Genomic DNA, 17,866 nt, shown 5'->3' on the forward strand with positions numbered 1-17,866 from the left:
TTTTATTATCCCCATTACTATGTGTACAGATTAGCCCCAGGCTGCAGAGACCTCTAATTTGAAGTAAATACATGCACATTTATGTAAAGGGGGCTAATGGGGAAAAAGGAGACTTGAGGTCTGTAAGTGTTTGTGTGTTTGTGTGTGTGTGTGTGTGTGTGTGTGTGTGTGTGTGTGTGTGTGTGTGTGTGTGTGTGTGTGTGTGCGCCCTCCAGAGCCTGTTCCCCTCACCAGGGAGCTTGTCCAGCGTGCTATAAAACTCCACAGCTCTCAGACTAAATGTGGCTGAAATGAAGGTTTAATGTGCTGGAAAACTGTTAGTTGCATTTGAATGGTGTGGGTGTGTGTGTGTTGTAATGGATTGTGTGGGTGTCTCTGTGTCTCTAAATGTAATTGTGTGCGTGTGCATGCGTTTCTTTGTGTGTAATAAGTGTGTTTTATTGAGCTCGTTGCATTTTCTTTTTTTAATTAATGAGAGTGAATGGACTCAAAATGTTGATCTTTCCTGTTTGCACCTTTTTATCTTAAGATTAATCAACATGGTGTGTGGAAGCATATTTGTAATGTAACTGTGCAGTGGTTCCTTTGCCTTTATATGTAAAAGGATAGGCATTAACATTCAATGAGCAGGAGCAATAGAAGCACATATTTGTTCAGTGGTGCTCAGGTTATAAATTCGTCAGTGAACAATGTGTTTCCCATTGAGGCTTGATCACATGATCAGCAAACAACAATATGGAAGCAGAAAGCTTAGCATCAGCAGTACAGGCAGGAGTATTGGGCCTATGAGCAGCAAAAGTCATTCTTATTCATATGAAGTCTTGGTTCTTGCTTGAGGTTGCTGGAGTTGAATGTGCTACCACTTTCTGATTGTGGTGCGTCATGACCGTCACTGAGGAAATCCCAAACTGTGCATTATCCAGTTCAGCTCTCCAGTAATTTAGCATCACACCTTTATAAAGTTTGGCGCTTTGAAAACAGATTAACAAAAACAAACAAAAAAAGTAGTAAAGACACTGGATCCTACAATTCCCACAATGCAACCAAGCATCTTTTCATTAGTCCATCCCTGGCTGACATCTTTTAAGCTCTTTACCTAAAGTTGGTAACACAATCCCTCTGTTTGTAGCATCTGAGCCACATGATCACTCTGATGACATCGTCAGATGTGACTAAACACAGCTTCCACACATGAATTTATTTTCTTTCATTGGTTACATTTAGTTTTGTCACAGTTTTTTACCTGCTAGGTGCAGTCCATAGACGTGTTAGTGTTATCTCTGGCCACCTGTCCATCTTTTTAATTCCACTTATTAGAAACGTAGAACTGTTTCAGCTCAGATCCAGCTCTCAGTACACTTCCAGATATAACAATATTTGTCTTTGAGTCAAAATGGAATCGATAAACTCTCTGTTGTTCACATGTGGTCTATCTACTTTTACAGAGCAGTGAAAATATTGTGTCTGGGTCTGTTTTTGATCAGCGTCTGGTCAAAGTTTTCTTTAACGTTCAGGGTTGTTCTTTGGTCAGGATCGTGTGAATGAAGCCAGATGAAGTGCAGTGATATCTTGCAAGATGTTTGAGCTGTGGAACATCCTCATTTAGTTTTTAATGCGGATGAGATGTTGCGGGTCGGGGATGGACCTTTTGAGCGGGGACATTATCACAGTCAAGCCTCTACATCAGATCTCACCATGAACATCCTCTGAATTGGCAAATGTTGGATGGATTTTTCATTTTCTCCTCGGCTAACTGAAGCCAGCTGAACACACACGCAGGCCTGGTGGGAGTCGCAGAGGGACGGCATGAATCTCATCTTTAATCTAATAAAGGGACTCAGTAGAGGCTGGAATTAATCAAATCTGTGAGGGAGAGGATCTTTCAACCTAAAGATGTGGAGCAAGGAGGCTCTTTGAGTGAGGAGAGGATATGATTGAACATAATGAGCACCTCAGGGTCATAACATAAAATAGAGGGTTTAAATCACCTCCATATTCTTTTGCACTGTATGCGGTCCTCAGGCGTTTAAAGGACCACCATGTGTAGTTATGATTTGGGCATCACAACTGACTGGACCGGTTCCATTCCAGTCTGGGACAGCTGGTGCTGATGGCTGGCCATAAAATCATATCGTATGTTGTTTTAATGATTTTCATTTGCCTCCTGATTCGGTTGTTCGACATTCTCATTAAGTTCATTTTCTAAGAGTTTTATGTCTAGATTAAAAATCTGTGTATGTTGGTGGAAGTAGACATTTTATGTGCCATGTCTCGGTTGGCCTCTAAGAGTGTGATCAATTAACCCTCATAAGGTCTTTGAACTATTTTATGCCAGTTTTTGACTTATTTTTTCATGGATAAAGTAAAATTATGTGGAGAGTAAATCTTATTCATATAATCTCAAATAGAGTTGTTCCCTTCTTTTTAAATCTCTTCAATATTTGGGCTATTAATGCTCTGTTGTGTTATTCATTGCTGGGTTTTTCTCACATTTAAAAGAGCTGTTTGTAAGTTGCTGTTTACTTACCAGTCTAGAAACAATGATGTTCAGCATCAAACTTCCTTTACTTTCCGAGAGCTGTGTCCAGTGGTGGAACGTTAACTGTTGTCTCTATCATGTCTATTATTTTACTGAAGTTAGCACGCTAACCAGCTAGCCCTGGCCCATCTTGTCACTTACCGATAGCGACTCACTGGATCGGGGGGGGGGGTATGATAACCTCTTGTTTTGTAAAGAGTGTATGTTGTTTTTATTGTTTTGATTTTTACCATTTCCATAAATATAATCTACCTCACTGTATTTTTTTGTTGTACTTCCTCCACTGCTCCCTTTTCTGAGAACATACACCAGTTTTCATGCATTTTCTCTACCATAAAGAAACATGATTCTCAACATCCAACCTCTCGTGCTCTCTCCCTCCTCCAGTTGATAGCTGTGTACGATGAGCAGGAGCCCCATCATGGAGGTGACGGTACCAGCGCCAGCTCCACGGGGACCCAGAGCCCCGACCTCTTTGCCGCCGACCTCAGCGCCGGCAGTGGAGCTTCAGCGTTTCAACCCTACCAGGCTGCCAGCGAGATCGAGGTTACGCCCTCCGCCTTGCGCACCAGTAAGTCCTGCAGGAGGGAAAAAAAAAAATCAGGGACACATGCGGCTGATTTGTACATGGATGCATTGTGTGCTTAAAGGGGTCATTACCTAAAGATACAATCAGGAACTAACCAGATTAATAATCGAGTCCTATTTTCCTCTTAAATTACAAATCTGTCATCTTCACTGGCATCAAATATCAGCAACTGCAGTAGTACACAGCAAACCCAACAAATTACCCCACCCCGGCCCAGCGGTACCTTCGCCCTGTCCATAAATTCTGTTAATTGGACAGGAGGCCCTTTTTTTCCCGGGCACAGATAGCCGTTTGATCCCCGGCCAAAGTGGCTAATTGGTTCTATTTGCTGCCTCCTAAATCAAATCTGACGCTGAGCCCGTCCACCTTTGCAGTTTTGCTGGCCAAGACACTTCTCCCACTGTAATTACGGTGAGTTTGAAAACTGCGTCTTGTAGGTGATTTGTCCATTTGGATCAAGCAAACCCTTTTGCACACAAGCAGAAACAGAAGCAAACAAGCATGCGTGCGCACACACACACACACACACACACACACACACACACACACACACACATAGACAAACACATGCTCTTACTGTGTCACTGTTACTGCCTCTTCTTGCCCAAGTATTTCTCCTATTGTGTCTTCCTGGGCCGCTCTGGATTTGGAGTCTTGTGCAATGAACGTATAAAAGCGGATCGATCATGATGAACAACGTTATTCAAACAATATGTTTTCTTCAGAATGGGGTAATTTTCGATTAACATTTGCAGCTGGGATTGATTTTTGTTAGCAGACATCTTTTGTCTCCACTAAATTCTCGTTATTATCGTTTTTTCTCTTTACCAGCAGCAGACTTTCCCCAGGACTTTAGTTTGAGTTTCTTCTTGTTTACGTCTTTGCCAATTTTCTATAATTAGTTCCCTTTCATATGGTTGAAGGACACTTGTTAATTTTATGTGTTAATTGGCACCAGATTTGACACAATTAAAATTAACTAAAAAAAAAAAAAAGCAAATACGCTTTTGCAAAATCATTTATTACTGAAAAATTGAATTTTTAAAGAATAAACAATGAAGCAGAAGTAGGTTAAATTCTTGTATGTGATTAGCTATTCTATGAATATACAGTACATACATGTGATAAATCACTTAATCACTTCAAAACTCCACTTGCATAGTGCTCTGTGAGCTCTGTGAGCGTGGTTTCCACTCCATTTCTTTTCACGCACATGCAGCTAATGTAGACTTAAATTTGTGTTGGAAGTCAACAAAATGCCACATAAACCAACACCAGACAATACAGAATACTAAGGGGGTTTGAATTATATCGTTGTATTTTATGTTTCGGATGTAAGCCATGCTGCCATTAAACAGCCGTTCAAAGTTTTATTTGAAACATACCAACGTGCAATGTACAAGAAGCAAAGCAGGGAATTGAGGGTCAGACAGCAACATAAAACAACAACTTATTTTTTGATATTATGAAAAATATTGCACATGGATGGAAATATATCATGATATATTTTCCACAACTTGTAGGGGTCAACTCTAAATAGTAATAATAGATTAATAAATAAAAGTTTACCACAGCATCCACTACCAGCTGATGTTTGATTGTCAGCTGATCGAGATTCGGAAGCCTCAGCTTTCCTGTATTTTGCCAAAGGTTATTCCTATGATACACTTTGCTTTAAGTATTAATAAATATGTCTTATTCTTAACATTTAGCCTTTAGCTCCCAACTTAGTTCAATAGAAGACGTTTCAATTAAACGTAACTCTCTTTCCTTTCTCCAAGCACACACAAACATTAACCCACACATACACACACACACACACACACACACACACACACACACACACACGCACACACACACACACACACACACTCCATTGAACAAAAAGTTAAAAACAAACTATTTCTTTGCTAATAAGGATTGTTAATTAGCACTAAAAATACTCCACTGGTTGCATGAGCATGGCTTATCCACTAATGACCCGTGAACTGGCATTGATTGACACAGCCGCCACCAAAATCTCATTTTCTGCCTCTGTCTCACACACACTCACACAAACACACACAGACATACAGAGCGAGGGAGGTCACTCCAGTCCTAATTGGATTTCTGGATGAGATGCTGAATATGAATTTGCAGTAAGAAATGGAATCTCGGGCATAATCGCACCTGCCAGTGACGTCCAATTTAACCGCCTCCTTAATAAATTCTAACCCTGCTTAATTGATGACACAGAATCTCATCAGATGAATTTTAATGGGTTTTAAGAGAAATGTCTGACATGGAAGAGAAGGAATTTGATTAATTTTCTTTTTCTTTTTCTTTTCTTTTTTTTTTTTTTTACATGAGCGCCTAATGAGAATAGCTTTCAATCACTGATTCATGTTGGACCAAACGAGAAGCGTTGGACTATGTGGGTCTGTGCCAGTTTTCTTGTTAGGCCCATAAAGTCAAAAGAAAATTGATTAAGCTTATTAGACAGAGAGCTCCATTGAAATTCACAAATGTACTGATGTTAGTTTCTTGGCTTTGTTAAACCCCAAACTCTGCAGATGAGAAAATGCTGATTAAAGGACAGTTAAAGCCACTGTACTGAACATGTGAGGCTCTCAGATGCCAGTTTAAAAAGTTAATTTCCAAAATGCAATAATTATTATTGGAGAAAAGTCGTACTTGAAGTTCATAAATTCATTTTTATTGATAAAATATAATGAATTCAGTAAAAAATGATCCTGTTGCCCATAATCCATAATACTTTAAAAGAGCTGGAGGTTCTGTCGCTACAAATGTTGTGGTGTTGCTATTCACTCTTCATATTTGTGTGATAAAACTTTTATTTGGAAGAAAGTTTTAAGTTAATAACTACAGTGTGTCGTCATTTATCAGAAAAGAAAAGTTCAAAATCATCACGTTTTGTGCTACAGAGATATGGCAATGGTAAGTTCGAAGGCATTAGTTGGCTCTTTCATTGATTTATTTAATTTAATTTAATGAGAAACTTTGTAGCATTTTATTTTTTTAAATGAACCCAATTCTCTACAGTATTAATGAGAGGTGCAAGTAAGGGAGAAGCTGCAAATTGTGCTTAGTATATTCTAAAGTGTCAGTATGCATGGTCAGTTTGCCTGTGGGCACTGTTCTCCCACAATGCAGTGCACAACTGAAATAGACTGAATGAAAGTGAAAATTTTAAACAAATTGTAGAAAAGGAGTGAGATTCTGTGGAAAACAGATAAAACGTTGTATAAAATATTTACAATAATTTGATAAAAGAGAAGAAGATATTATTTCTCCTTAGCAGTTTAAATGACAGGTGGAACATGGTGGGATGTTGTGATATACAGGAGAAACTAGGTTATTTTATATGTCAGGACAGTATATTATCATGTCATGGCCGCTCACCAACTGTTAAAGGTCAGCTTGAAGGGGAACTCCACCGATATTTGTTTTGTTCTTTCACAAAGCTGGGGGATCCACAAGAGGTCGATTAGAAGAAACAGTCAAAATCAAAGCAACAGGGTTTTGCAATCCAATCCATTTGATCCATAGTATGGATCAAACTCTCAAGACTTTGGATCATACATTCCCCATAATGCAACTCAGTAGCTTGTTTTTGTTAGAAACTCTCTGCATTGTAAATGCCCTTGTCTTTTAAACCCCACACCTCCAGTAATGGTGTAATTACAGACTTTCTGTATTTGATCGTCATGTGGAAAAGTGGTGGATCTGCCCTTTAACTGACCTCAATAAACACCGGGGGATTTTACTTTTCGCAGTTAATGCTCTGTTAACAGTTAGATAAGACAGAACTCCTGCTGTGGCCACCAACCTAGAACGGTAGTTGTTATTGAACTATGTTTGGGGTTATTACCAGCCAATCAGAAACAAGTATTTTCCACAGCTATGAAACTGTACACTACGCAGATTAATACGCTGCTTAAATAGAATTGGCATATGCAGCTGGAGAGGGGCGATCCTATGCCCTAATGCCTCCTGGGAGTTGGAGTTGTTTAGGTGGTGTTGAGACCTGTCAGGACAGCCTGCACCCTGTCCGCTCCTGAACTCCATCTCCCAGAGCGCCGCTGCCTCCCACAGCTCCGAGCTGTTTAGGTCCCACGCTCTGGGTGACCCAATAACATCAGTCAGCCAAGTGCATGAGTGTATTGTACACACACACACACACGCACACACACGCACACACATGCACATACACACACACACACACACACACACACACACACACACACACACACACATACACACACACGCACACACATGCACACACATTTCCAGATTCTCAACAAATACTGTAGCTGTTGGCTCAGATGTGTCCAAACACTCAGATGTTTCCAAACACAAACACATCCACGAGCTTGTGTGCACACAAAATACTGACTCATCACCAACACACATCTTTTACACACCCAGTTGGCTGATGCTTCACAAACCCCCACACACACACACACACACACACACACTAATAATTGTCCACACACACAGAGAACCACGTCAGTGTGGAAAAAATGCACATACTGCTAAACAAAAGTATTATGTTCAGTATTAGTGTTGAAAGACACACACAATGTTTTACAGACTCATCAGTTTATCACACATAAACATGGACACACACGCGCACACACACACACACACACACACACACACACACACACACACACAGATGGACACAGTTAATCTTGTCATGCACTTACTCTCACAATACACACACAGTCAAATAAGCGTTGACTCAGACACACACTCCTCTCTTTGGAAAGATCACAGTGTTTCCTGTATGAACACACACCACCACCATCAAAAACATCTGAAACGGCACAAAGTCCTGGAAGAGAACATGGGAACATGACACTTGGCATTGTTATCCGAAGAAGACGCTCCAACTTTTATAAGAGTTTTGTTTACACTCCATCTCTCTTGCGTGTCCCGCCGGGTTCGGCCGCTCAGATCTCACCCATGGGATTCTGCAGTGGGAGATTTGTAATGTCTTAGCACTGTATCTTGTGTACAACTGCAGTTCTGTGGCGTTGCGTGCACGTTCCTGTTGTTGGGAGTCGTTATTTGGACCTTGGCCCGCTTCCCACACACTGCAACTTTTAAACAGTTTTAATGGAAGGCATCCACTTACTCTGTTTCTCAATAAGCTTTTCCTCCTGTTGTTGTTCCCACACAGTCTGCGGCGCAGCCTTATGAGGCACTGACGGTAAAGTCGAAACCGGAGCTGCCAGATGTGACTTTCACTGATAGATCTGATTTAATTCACAACGGGATGATAATGGGATCTCAATGATTAGCTGCCTTTATTAGCCGCCATTGTTTGAGCAGCAAAATTTGTATGAGCATATTCACATCAATCATCCCTAAAGATAATATTAAACCCTTGTCCTGAGTCCTAGCAGCTTTAATACACTTTCCCATCAAACAATTTAAAATAAAATATAGTGATATAATTTCCTCTCAGAGCTTAGCCCTGGATAGGGGAAATCAGATTATCCTCATAAAACTTTCAGTATCCAAAAAAAAAAACCCCTTCTGTCTTTCCTGTCTCTCAGATATGCCCCTCCACGTCCGGCGCAGCAGCGACCCCGCCCTGCTGACCATCAACGGGCCGTTCAGCGGCAGCGAGCCACGGGTCCAAACGGAAGAGCAGCCGTCGAGGAAGAACCCGACCCGCTGGTCCACCACCGCTGGCTTCTTGAAAGCCCGCCACTCGTCTGGCACCAACAGTCTAGAGAGGAAGGTAGGCAACCAGGAAGTGAACACTAATATAAGAATGATTAGATTTTTGATGGCACACATCCAGCTACATGTGGCACGCCGGCATCGTCCTTTCTGTATATCTACTTTGGGAGGGGGAGCGTTTCCTGAAAGTTATCATTCAATGTTTCAAATCTTTTTCACTTGCATATAAAACACGCTAACTAATCCATTACTTACACCTGTAAACTGGATCCTTAACGCCGTTGTTTCCGTGTCTGTGCAGGGTAAAGGTATGGACACGTATCGCAGTCTGCCGCGGGATGCAGGGACGTGGGCCAATCAGAGAGAGTTTCAGAGAGAGACGGCCCGCTCATCACTCAGTGCCAATCACCCCATGGTGGACCGATGGCTGGAGAGACAAGAACAGGTAAGACCACCAGACCTGGCATTTAAGATGAAACTTTTCTGTCATTTTGACGACAGTGTTACAAAACCCTCTTGCGCACTTTTATCCATCTCCTATACTTTATGTCCTGACATGACGTGAACACCTGATGCCTTGAACCATCTGCAAATTTATCAGCCAGGCTCATCCTCACTCTACCCATCAGCCCTCTAAGCTCTGTCAGTGGCTGCCTGAGTGGCCTAGATCCAGTCCAGAGCCTGAACCAGTTCCACCACGCCCCTGTCCCTCAGCAAAGAGGTTAAAAAGTGAAGAATTTCCACCTTAAATCCCCAGTGACACACAAGATATGCAGGGAGCAATAGCATAATGTTGATATAGTAAATAACATGAGCCATATACAGTACATATGGTCCTGTTTAAGTGGAAATGGAGAACCTTTCTGTGGTCACACAAGCCAAAGTTTTGTTAAGAATATAATCATAAAATATGATAACATATCCTGACCCACAGGCAGGACTTGCTTCATATTTGGTCACTGCACAGGTTGTGTTACAAAGTCAGATAATATCAGGATTTAAAAAAAAAAAAACAAAAAAAAAAACATGGATCAGAAAAGTTGAAGTGAATAATAAAAGAAATGAATAAACATGAAGCACTAGCTGTAAAAGGGTCAGTCACTTTCTCTGTTTATTGGCTGTTGGTTGTGTTTGTCTGCGCTGTGGTGAAACATCTGTATCGCTCTCAATGTTTAATGAGTAGTGATTAATCTAAGTGTAATATTGAGATAATGATGAACACATCAGCAAGTTCAGAAAGGTTTCCTAAAAAGAAGGGAAAAAAACAGCTTTTTATCCTCCATCTCTCTGAACTGAAGGACTCATCATTCAAACGGTTGCATTTTTAAGTGCAACACACACCAGTTGCATCATGTAGCTTCATGTTTTATTCACGCATATGACAAAACTGCTCTGCTGGGTTCACAGTGATGCGAAAATGATTGGTGAATTTGTTTTGTTAGTCTTCCTGCCTTCTTCTCTGGGGTACAGAGCAGAATGTGCAGGCATGATGGCGGCCGGTTGGCTTTCGGCTGTAGTGTGGAAGTGCAGCTTCTAATGCAAGATGTGAGCTGATGTATTAGCTGGTTTTGAGGACGCAAATTGTTTGAAGTCTCAGCACGACCTACCAAGCTCAGCTTTTAAAGCACATGTTTATTTTCGGGATACTTAGATTTTGATATATCGTCTTAGGCACTTACATGTAGAAAACTAAGTGTCCTCTAACTCAGATTGTTTTTTGTTTGTGTATAAGTTCTTTTGTAAACAGGATTAAACGTACAGCGAGCTCCCACCGTTCATCAGCGTGTAGCACCGAGGCGTTTTCCCCTGATCTTTCTCAGAACAGGGTTCAGTGTGAAGGGGGTTAAGTGGTGGAGGTCACTGCAGGATGGTGTAGTCAGTATTAATGACCTGCCCTCTTCATCTCACACATACATACACACTCAGACATGTTCCCCACCGTCCTCTCATTCTGCTGACAGCCCTCACTAAGACTTGAACAGCTACATCAGTCTGCATGGCCCTGTAGAGTGTGTGTCTGTGTGTGTGTCGTACTTAATGCTGCTTCTCTCTGTGTGATGGTGAGAGACAGCTTGTGGACTCAGTGTCATGTTGTGTATGGTTACTCCATGGTGTGTGTTTGCAGTAAAATGATCCAGTCATATCGTCTGAATTCATGTTACATGATCATATGTAATGTCAGCTTTCCTCTCATCGCTGACACACACACGCACGCATGCACACACACACACACTCACACACACACACTCACACACACACGCTCCAGTTCGAGGTCTCATGAGCTGTTGTTGTTGGCCAGTCTTGTGTATAGTATCTGTCTGCTCGCTGTCACTGTTTTATGTCACACTGATTTAAGCTCCACTTAAATTACTTTGTTCCAAGAAGGATGTTGCAACTCTGCTGCATGATGGGAAAAGCCTGGTTTTCTCTCAGACGTGATAATCAAATAAAGAAATGGAAAAATAGCCACATCAAGAAAAAACAAAAGCAGTAGTCTATTAGTATACACTGTAGACTGTATGTTTTCAGTGCATTTGATTCTTTACGTATGTATATATCATTTTCCTTTTGATGGTGTTTCTGTTCAGACATACACTGACTCGAATCGCACTCTCACCTCTTCAAACATTTTCTCAAAGCCAGAAGTGATTGTGTAATTTTCCTGATGCCGACAGAGCCGCAACACCTGGCTTTCAGCTCCAGTGCTGTTGCAATGTCCTGCGTGATTCACTGCAAGCAGGCGAACTTTTATTTATAGCACAATCTGTATTGAGGGAAATTCAAATTGATTCCCACAGTGAAAGAGAAAAGAGAGACACTTGAAACAATAACACAGCTGTTAGCTCAAGTTTTTGGTTATATCGTAAAACTATCATCAGGATCCACAGCTGATACACAACATGTGTGCTGATTGCTCAGTCTCATCAATTAGGCTGATGATGTCCCAGCGAAACTGCTGAAACGGGAGGAAGCTGAAAACATCGGGGCATTGTTGTTTAATTTGGTGAACTTGCCCACAATGCTCCGTACATATGTAGATGTTTGTGTGTTATTAAAGTTAGAAATTGTTAAGGCACTCCTGGGATTAAATACATACACATACACTGACACAGTGCTGACATAGATTCAAACGGTCACTATCGTTCGGTGGATACAAAGAGCCTCTGTTTAACTGTTACAAGTGAAATTGTTCTCTATTTGTCCCCAGAGTGAGTAAATCTGATTGGCCCTGCTGAAGTACAATGAAATTTTAATGTATTTTAGTTTTTATTTAACATTTTATTTTACCAGGAGAGTTTCTTGCTATCAGATTATCTCCTTTTGAAGACAGTCTGGTCCAATGTAGCAGCACAGTTGTCAGACTATAAAAAGGACATTATAGAAAATACAGAGCAAAACACCAAACACACGGCACTATGCAGCAGCAGCAGTATATATATATATATATATATATATATATATATATTAGATATGTTTTGAAATGCTGGCATTGGCCCAGAGAACTGAACAAAAACTTGTGACTAGGAAACAGTAGTATAAGTAAGTTTCACCAAAATAAGAAGCAAATGAAAACGAAGTGTGATTTTCACTAAGTTCTGTTAATGGAGCTGATTTCATGCGCCTTTAATGGCCGCACAGCTTCTGTACAGCTTCTGAACTTCGTCTAACAATTAATTACAGCACCAAACAGAGTTCTGCTATGACATAATTAGCGTAGAGTAGCGGCAGTGTATTAAACCTTTGTTAAGAATATAAAACAGAATGGTATGGGAATGAAGAATAGCACAGCAAGAATGGGAAAATGCAGTGATTTAATTAGAATAGAGCAGCTTGGAATGATGAATTAAGCAAAGCAGCTTCCTCAACTTAGTTTCATCTTATCTTCCTCGAATGAATAACACGGAACAGAGGAGTATGAAATGAAGAGAAGAATTAGCATAGAGCGTCACATAATGAAGAAGGCCCTATTTCACTCCTGTGGAGAATTTGGCTTCTCCCATAACAAAACGTACAGAACAGGGCATTGCTTTGCACTGAAGTGAGGCAGATTGAATCACGTTGGAATGAATGAAACTATTCTCCGTTCCCAAGTGGGTAATTGTGCGTGCCTGCAGCAGCACCGGCGGCTCCCCGACACACACAGCAAAATTGAACTGAGATAGTTTTGAGCTGCGTTCACAAGCCCACCTCCCCTCCCCTAAACTCCCAGCCATCCTTTGGCAACAGGTAGGGGGTCGCCATGGCAACAGCGAGCTGTCAGTTGAGTGTGTATTAATGAGAGCTGGCTGGAGGTGCTGAAGCTGTGTTGAAAATAGTGGCCTGCACTGTCGTCTGTCTGTGTGTATGCGTGCGTGTCCATGAGTCATGAGGGCATTTATGAATCTGCATGTGTGTGTTTATGCGTCCGTCCATTTAATGTGTCTGTGGCATCTGAGTGTGCGCATGTGCGCGCTCATGAATATGTGTGTCGGCCGTGAGCATGTGTCGAGAATCCAGGCAGCCATAGACTTGGTTTGCAAATCAAGCAATTAAGAAGAAAAGCCACAAGCCGCTGAGCTGCCTGCAGCATGAGCACGGACAGCTGAACCTCAATACACAACACACACACACACACACACAACACGCACACAACCTGTACCCCGGCTGGGTTAGTCGTCATCTATGAGGGGAGACGACAGTCTCTGAGAACTTGCACGTCATGGAGTGTGTATGTTGAGTTTATGTTTGGATGTCTCATTAAATATTACACCTTTCTGTCTGTGTATGAAAGTGTGTATAAAACCAGCAATTTGATGATTCTGAAATAGAAAAAATCCAATATACTGCAAGATTAAATGCGTCTTAATGAATAAATCATGTGACTGTTTATTAATAGGGTAGAAAATTTGATAAATTGGAGATACATGGTTCTCACAGGACAGCGTCAGGGTTTGTTTGTGTTTGTGTGCATCATGCCTGGAGGTCTGAAAAACACCTCCACCCCTGATACCCAGAGCTGGAGCCAGACAGCATTCACACAGAGAGCCAGGATTCTCTCCATCCAGCATCACAAACACTCACAGAGCTCATGAACCCTGTAAGTGCCCAAAAGAAAGACGAACACGCCTCCGGCTCTTAGATTAATGATCATTAAATCATAAATAATTTACTTGTCAGACATTGTTTCTGCTTCTTGTTTGAATGCCAGAAAATGGAAACAAAACCAAACGTAAAATCACAAACACAACACTGTTGTAGAGGAACCAAAGCTGTTGGCAAAGTTTTATGCATTTTCTGTGAAGTCAGTTCATTTAAAGATCAGATTCATTGTTTTACAGAGGAATTTTAAATATAATTAAATACTTAAAATGAAGATAAATAGGTGAATAACTGTAACAGACAAGTTATTTCATAGTGAAATTTATAACGAATGGGACTCAAAGCGCAGTAAAAAGCTGAGAGTTAAAAATTGGTGATAAATGGATAGGTTAGCTCGGTAGGAAGTGATGCATTGTTGGTTTTCAGCTGCAGTAACAGCAACATTTTTTTGAAGAAATGACTGGGTAGGTGGTATAAAAAGCCATGTCTTTGTCGCTGAGGAGACAAACGAGCCCCATAAAGTGAAAGTCAAATTTTTGTCAACTGAAAATCCGAATGTCACTGGAGCGAATCCTCTGATTTATTTTTGTAGGTTTGGTGCAAAAACAGTGAGGCCACTCATGGACCAGTACAAATTAAAGCAAGCTTTTTCAAGGGGGGAGGGGTTTAGTATCTGAGCAGGGTAACCTTTGGAAATTGGTCGGCTAAAATAAACTACAACTCTAATGGGAATAATATTTTTTCCCCCAATTAGCACCTTTCAAGTACAGTTCTCATCACACTGGGTCTGTGCCTTAAAATATGTGATTTTGTAACTTACTGGAGGTCAGACTTAACTTTAGTTACCGCAGCAACACTGGTAGCATGCAGTACGTGGCTGAGTGTATCACAGTGTGTGTTACAGTGAAAACAGGACCTTGGTTTTGTAGCAGCAGCAGTGTGTGTTCGTGATGCTGCTGTGTGTCCTCAGCCATTAGACTGCTGAGGGACTGAGTTATCTTTCATGGAGGGATGGAGGCTTCACACAACTCACTGGGGATGTTGTTACACAGACGTATGAAGGCAGGTCTACACACACACACACACAAACACACATACACACACTTACACACCTCTTTGCCTGCAAGAATGTTAACGCTAGTATATGCATGTGTGTACCGTCAGTGTATTTACACTCAACAAGAAACAGACACTGGCAGGTTTTAACATATATTTGTCACACACACACACACACACACACACACACACACACACACACACACACAGAGGTGCATACACTCAAACACACCACAGATTTTCATTAACACACAGATACACACACACACGCACCTATTATGCATACACTACATTTCAAAGTGTACTTAAACCAATGTGTGCACACGTACACACAAAATAAAAACACAATTACACTGTAAGCATATGCACCAGAACAAATCTTCTGACCATGCGAGCTCACACACACACCCACACACACACTTTTCTCCTATGCTTCCGAACTAACAAGCCTCCGTGCAGTGTGTGTAGTGGCGAGTTGAGTCCCTCAGGTGCGCGCTGAAGCTTTAGCAGGATAAATCATGCAAACCTGAGCCGCACACTCATAAATCACCTCAGTCCAAGTTAGTGTGTCTGAGTGTGTGTTCGTATGAGCATGCATAATGTGCACTGAAACCTGCATGTTCAAGTTTTTGTGAGTATATCTGTGTGTGTGCGTGTTTCCGTGTTAGTAAGACAGATGAAATTGAACCATCACCATCTTTTTCAAAGCAGCAGAATGACTGTAGATTCTGAACAGCTGACCAGTAGGTGCTGCTGTGGAGCTTCAGGTTTATGAGTGAGCGCGTGTGTGTATGTTTGTGTGTGTGTATGTGTATTCTGTCTTCCTGTTTCTTCACTGTATGTGAGTGCAGTGTGAATGATAAATACCGTAGGTGTGTGTTTGTGTTTGCAGATGTGTCAACAGTGTTAATCTGGTGTGAACTTTGGTCTGACTCCTCCTCTCTTTTCTTCTCACTTTTCCATCTGTATGATTTTTTTCTCTAAACCTTATTATTCTGTCTCTCACCCTTTCTATTACTCACCATTCTTTGTTGCAGCTCTTACTCGCAGAAGAAACTCACTCTTTGCTGTTTTTCTTAGCCAGTCTTCTGTTTTCATCCCTCCCCTCAGCCACCTTTCATCACCTTTGTGTCCAGTGTTCATTGACTGCATCTGATTGTCCAGCTGCCAAACATGACTTGGTTACATCTTTTTCTAATGGTAGACATTTTTTAACAGTAACTAATGTAATTAATTACATTTTCAGTTTTAAATGTAACATTTTTAAAAGGAAAAAAACCCTTTCCAACCACTTCTTCACAGAGTAAGATGAGTTATGCACCGATGAAAAGCTAATTTAACAAACAATAAATGGTAGTGCCAGTACACATAGGTGTGGGTATTATGCTGACATTAAATCCTCAACAAAGGTTTAAGGCATGTCCATGCACTAAGTAGGCATGGAATCTAAAAATTACAGTGTGTTAAAGAAGAAATGCAATTGACTGCATTGGTGCTGGGGTCGTTGCTACATGTAGTGGTGAGAAGATGAGATATGATCCATGATGTTTCATTTGGTAAATACATCCATGAGGATGGGTTATCAAATACCAAGACAGTGCACACCACACCACAAGAATTTGCAGCTCTGGGCCTGTATTTATCAAACTGCTAAAAGAAAAATTTGAACGTAAAGGAGCTATTTGTAGTTTTTTTGCTATTGTTACATAGCTAATGTTAGCATTAGCAGCTGTTTAGTTACCAGTCTAGAGGAAACGTTCCGAGTACAGCATCAAACTTCATTCTTTACTCACCAAGTCTCCAGTTGTGGAAAGCGACGCCAATGTTAACTCTTTTCTCTGTCACATCTTTTCTTCTACTGAAGATAGCACACTAACCAGCTAGCCCCAGCTGCTCGTCTTGTCACTTTCCGATACCGAGTCACTGTAGTGTCCAGGCTGACCTGAGGACGTAGCGCTGCTCAGAAGGCGTATTATGACTTCTTGTCTTATAAAGACAATGATGGCTGAAGCTCTTGTCCAGCCGCAATCATCACCTCCCGCTCCCGGCAAGAGGCCACGTTCAGCAGCAGAGAAAACTTTCAAATAGCCCCTTTTAAGTGAACGATAAAAGTAATAAGACATCATAAGGGCTGCAAACACACAACAAGAATATATATGGCATTGATTTTTATTTACAATCAATGTCTGGCACTTGTCTCCTTAGTCTGTCTCCTCCAAGTGTAATATTTTTGTGTGATTTGTCTAACTGGGTTCTATTTATCTACTTTTAGGACTTGATGTTTTAGGTTGTATTTATGCAGAAATACAGAAAATTCTCAAGAGTTCGCAAACTTTCAAGCAGCACTATATTCATCATCATTTGTCACAGATTCAACATATTCTTTACTTAAAAACTTCCAAAGACCTTTAACAGTACAGAGTAAACCGAGTATTCAGCCTGTTCAGTATCCACATCATCACTCTTTCTATACTCTACTCGCTGCCTTTCTTCTCCTCGCTTCTACTCGCCATCTCTTCTATTGATCATCCTTTCTCTATCTGCTCCTCACATCATCTCCTTTTATTTTTATTCCTCTCGTTCCCTCTCTGTCCGTCTCCCTCCTTTTCTGCTCGGCTCTACGCAGCCTTTGATCTTTTGGTTTTAATATGACAGAGAGCTGTGGGAGCCCAGATCTGTTCCAGCTGGGAGAGACGGGGTGAGAGAGAGCAGGGATAGAGAGATGGAGGGAAGATGAAAGACAGCTCTCCCTACCCCTCTTGAGGGTTTACACTTCCCCTGAGGGGATCTTCACCTTGGGGTACAACCTGCTGTCAGGAGTTTACACACACACACACACAATCTCACACAAACACACACACACACACACGCACAAGCACATAATTTGCTGTTCATCACCTGCTACCAAA

The 17,866-nt window shown here is 41.2% G+C and overlaps 1 protein-coding gene across 11 annotated transcripts in view; it reads left to right on the forward strand.

Annotated features, from left to right (window-relative positions):
• Positions 1 to 17,866, forward strand: part of pard3ab (par-3 family cell polarity regulator alpha, b) — a 243,006-nt gene that overhangs the window by 85,390 nt on the left and 139,750 nt on the right. For all 11 annotated transcript variants that reach the window (XM_023424526.2, XM_087178806.1, XM_087178812.1 and 8 more), the window contains exons 3-5: positions 2,927 to 3,110; positions 8,693 to 8,880; positions 9,124 to 9,267. In XM_023424526.2, coding sequence (XP_023280294.1) covers positions 2,927 to 3,110; positions 8,693 to 8,880; positions 9,124 to 9,267 — 516 coding nt within the window. The remainder of the gene's footprint in view (positions 1 to 2,926; positions 3,111 to 8,692; positions 8,881 to 9,123; positions 9,268 to 17,866) is intronic.

The sequence above is a fragment of the Seriola lalandi genome, unplaced genomic scaffold (genome assembly GCF_002814215.2).
Source record: "Seriola lalandi dorsalis isolate HSWRI2012SDOR001 ecotype SW California unplaced genomic scaffold, Sedor1 jcf7180002054736, whole genome shotgun sequence".
Taxonomy (NCBI): domain Eukaryota; kingdom Metazoa; phylum Chordata; class Actinopteri; order Carangiformes; family Carangidae; genus Seriola; species Seriola lalandi.